The sequence below is a fragment of the Cyprinodon variegatus genome, unplaced genomic scaffold (genome assembly GCF_000732505.1).
Source record: "Cyprinodon variegatus isolate N-32 unplaced genomic scaffold, C_variegatus-1.0 Scaffold33, whole genome shotgun sequence".
Lineage (NCBI taxonomy): Eukaryota > Metazoa > Chordata > Actinopteri > Cyprinodontiformes > Cyprinodontidae > Cyprinodon > Cyprinodon variegatus.
This window is the reverse complement of record NW_015150486.1, coordinates 237,096-240,872: the sequence shown is the minus strand read 5'-3', so window position 1 is coordinate 240,872 and position 3,777 is coordinate 237,096. Positions and strand designations below refer to the sequence as shown.

General features: G+C 41.1%; 1 protein-coding gene across 1 annotated transcript in view; it reads right to left on the bottom strand.

The window, feature by feature from the left end:
* The window catches only part of LOC107102746 (centrosomal protein of 164 kDa-like), a 19,285-nt gene extending 17,483 nt beyond the window's left edge, over positions 1-1,802 (bottom strand). The window contains exons 1-3 of the mRNA XM_015402164.1: positions 744-1,802; positions 267-314; positions 81-193 (exon numbers count right to left, since the gene is read on the bottom strand). Coding sequence (XP_015257650.1) covers positions 81-193; positions 267-314; positions 744-1,700 — 1,118 coding nt within the window. The 5' untranslated portion in view covers positions 1,701-1,802. The remainder of the gene's footprint in view (positions 1-80; positions 194-266; positions 315-743) is intronic.
* Positions 1,803-3,777: the final 1,975 nt, after the last annotated feature.

Here is a 3,777-nt window from a genome sequence, read left to right as displayed (position 1 = left end):
AAAAAAAAAAAAAAAAAAAAAAAAAAAAAAAAAAAAAAAATTCCTTGCTTTAAACCAGCTTTAACAATCAACCATCAAACCTGTTTGAGGTCTCGGCGTTTCTCTTCCCATCTTTATCTTGTCCCAGTTCGTCTCTCTCATCTTTCTCCAGCGGACTGATTGTGTCTGACGCATCGTTGATGTCTAGAACTTTCTGCAAAAGACAGAGACCTTAAAGATGACCCAGCCGTGTTTATACAGGAGTAGATCAGAATAGGTCAGATTACCTTTTGATCCAGGGAGGAAGAAATTCCCGCAACATTTTTATTGAGCTCCTGAAAAAACACAAACAAACTCAGTGGAACGTTAGGATTTCTAGCCTGCATGAAAATAGATACGCAGACAACAAATACTCAATTAAGACTATGCAGAGCAGGACTTAAGCCTTTTAAAAGCAAAGCATGGTGGTAGCAGCGGTGACATGAAGGACCCTTTTCTGACTTTAACAGCTCAGATAAAACGTTAAACAAACAGCTAGTCTGTTCTACCAATGGAAGCAGGGAACTAAACTTTCCAATCCAGTTCTCAAGGACACAAGCAGATTATCCTTTGACAAGGTTAATCTACTTCCATGCATGATGACACCCAGACAGAAAACTCACAGCAACACAACTCAGCCCATAAAACACTGGAGTTGGAGGTGGGGAGCTTCATGCACCTGCTTGCAGAGACTAGAGGAGCACAGAGGTGAAACCAAACCCTACCTCTGTTTTCTCTCCTAGCCCGGCTGGCTGGGCGTCAGACGGCCCTGCTTTAAACACTTCAACGGCTTCCTCTTCACTCTCCGATGCTCCTGATGGAGCTCGGCCTCCTGACTCATCTTCTATCTTCACCCCTTCCTTCCACATCCCTTCACCTTCGCTCTGAACAAACCTTTCTGACACCTCCTCTGGAGTCTCTGTAAATTTTCGGTGGCTTATTGAACATCCTTCCAGAGCCTCGCCACTCTCGCCCTCCTCGTAAGCTTTCTGCATCCTTTCATGGTTCTTTCCTTCCTCTTCCTTCCCATTCTCACCCTGGGATTCATCATTCAGGTTTCTCTCCATCTCCGGTTTCTCCATCTCCTCATTTTCAAAACCATCCTGGTTAGAGTTCAGACCTTCTTCTGAAATGTCCTCCTCGATTTCTGGCTCGTCTGCGTCTTTCTCTCCTTCCCTCTCATCCACTACATCCTTGCTTTCATCATTCTGGCTCTCAACACGTCTTTCCATCTCCTCATTAATGTCCTTTTCATTTCGTTCGCTCCTTTTCTGCCCACTGCTGGGACTCGTCCTCCCTGAAACTTCTTCAGCTTCACCGACACAGAACTCCTCCTCTACCTCATCGCTTATACTCAGTTTTATACGCTCCTCCCCTTCTTCCTTTTCCACTTCTTTCCCTAAATCATCTTGCTTCACTGCTTTTGTCTCATCCTTTCTCTCATTCTCCACCTTTTCTCTCTCTGCTCTCTTTTTATTTCCATCTTCCCTTTTCTCCACCTCACTTAACTCCCCCCCAGCCTCCTTCTCTGACCGCTCCGCTATGCTTTCAGGCTCAGGGGTGGTAGCACCAGCTCCTGCCTCACTGGCTTGGCTCCTGCTGCCCGCCTTGGTAGAGAGATGGACGTGGCGGCCCTTTAAAGAGTCCTTATTGGAGGGACAGAAGAAGAGCGTTCCATCCATCCAAAAACATGAGGGAAGGCGTGCAAAGACACAAAGGACAGATAGGGGAAACAGACAAACAAAAACATTGTGACCCAAAGAAAAACAGTAAAGGTGTGATTATAATTAGACAGCTGCATGCAAAACTGATGGTTTTTTTAAACACAAGGAAAGTCTTTTAGAGGCTGATGTAACTAGGGCTGAACAACTTTGCCAAAAATCTACATTTTAATTATTTTTAACCATTATTGTTATTGTATTTAGATTTTCTTTTGTTTCTGCATTTTTTATTTTATTTATTTTTGTATTTTTTTCCCCTACTAGCTTTGATTCTGTTTTATCTTCCTGTATTTTAATCATGTAAAGCCCTTTGCATTGTCTTTGTACTGAATTGTGCTATACGAATAAATTTGCCTTGCCTTTGCCTTGCCTTATCGTGAGCATTTAGATGTTTCCTTTCAGGGTTTCAAGTTTTTTTCACGAACTTGAAAGCTCGCTTGTCCGAAGTCCACTGTTGCGCAACTTTTTAAGCATATTACTGCCACCTAAAGGGCTGAGTGAGAAATGCAATGTCTTCCTCTAATTAACTGCAATGTGACCAAAATTGATTGCCTCTGCGATTTGAAAATTGCCTGTTGTTAAATTGCAATTATATTGCCAATGCAATTAATTGCCCAGCCCTAGATAGAACAACATGAATACACGTAGTGCACCTCGTTTCTAATATTTACATGTCAGAGGATAACAAAGAAAAATGGCATCAAAAAGGATAAATGTTAGCATTTTTAGACCTTAACATTGGGATTCCTCAAGGCTGTGTGCTCGGTCCTTAGCATTCATATTACTGACTTACTTTGGGCAACATATTATTGATTCTCAGTCATCCAGGTCATAGTCATTCCAAAAAAAGGAAAATTAAAAACAATCCACTGGTCTTTGTTTCCAAGTTTTAAGACGTTTCGCTTCCCATCCAAGAAGCTTTTTCAATTCAAAATATTAGGAATAGCGTTGAGTTTTCATGCAAATTGAAAACGATGAAGGGCTCCACCCATTTGGAAAGGGAGTCGTTTGGCTTCTTTTATTAGCCTGCAATGCCCCATACCCGTCTAAATGTCTGAAAGGTAAGTCATTGAAGGGGATTGCTGGCCTGGCTGAATAGATGAGATCCTCCACTCTCCTTTTCAGGGGGTGGGGTTGCGATGATAGGGGGAAGGGATTAACTCAATTGCTGAATTGTAGGTTTTTGAAAGCAGAAACCTACATCCACCCCCTCTGTTTAAGGTTGATTTTTTTCTTTTTTTTTTAACATAGATGGCTCCCTTCACGCCCCTCTCAAACCACCCATCTTCTTTTTCCAAAATGTGAACATTCTGGTCCTCAAAAGAACATCCTTTTTCCACCTTATGGACAAAGGACATTCCAAAGGTGTGGACCCCTTCGTCCGTTTCCATTTGCATGTTTTCAAAACAAAAACAAGGCTTTGTTGGACTACGGTATAAAACTTTAAACTCGACGCTATTCCTGACATTTTGAATTGAAAAAACTGCTTCTTGGATGGGAGGCGAAACTACTTCAAAACTTGGAAACAAAGTCCAGTGGATTGTTTTTAATTTTCTTATTTCAAACCGGGATCTTTTAATTTGTGGATGATACCATAGAAACGAAAAAAAAAAAAATGTAGGAATGTGACGGCTAGAGAACTGATGCAGGGAAAACAACCTACCGGTACTTAAGAACAGACTGATGTCTTTTTTTCTTCTGAAAAAGCTGAACTAAAACATCCCTCCCTACCGGAGTCGGAATAACATTCTGTAAAACTGCGGTTTAGAACCTGTAGAACTACTGCCATCAGGTTTCCTAGAAATCAAAGGCACACCTGATAGACTCCCTACAGCTTCAAGTTAATGTTTTATAGGCTTACGTTTGATTAATTTTACTACAACGAATCAGTTAAAAAATCCTATTAAAACAGCCTGTTGTAGGTTATTAGGAATAAATTAAAATAAGAATAAATCAATTAGATTTCAAACATGGTATCAGATCAGTCAAGTCAGAGGAATTTAGTTTTCTGAGGTCACCACAGCATGGAAAACAACGT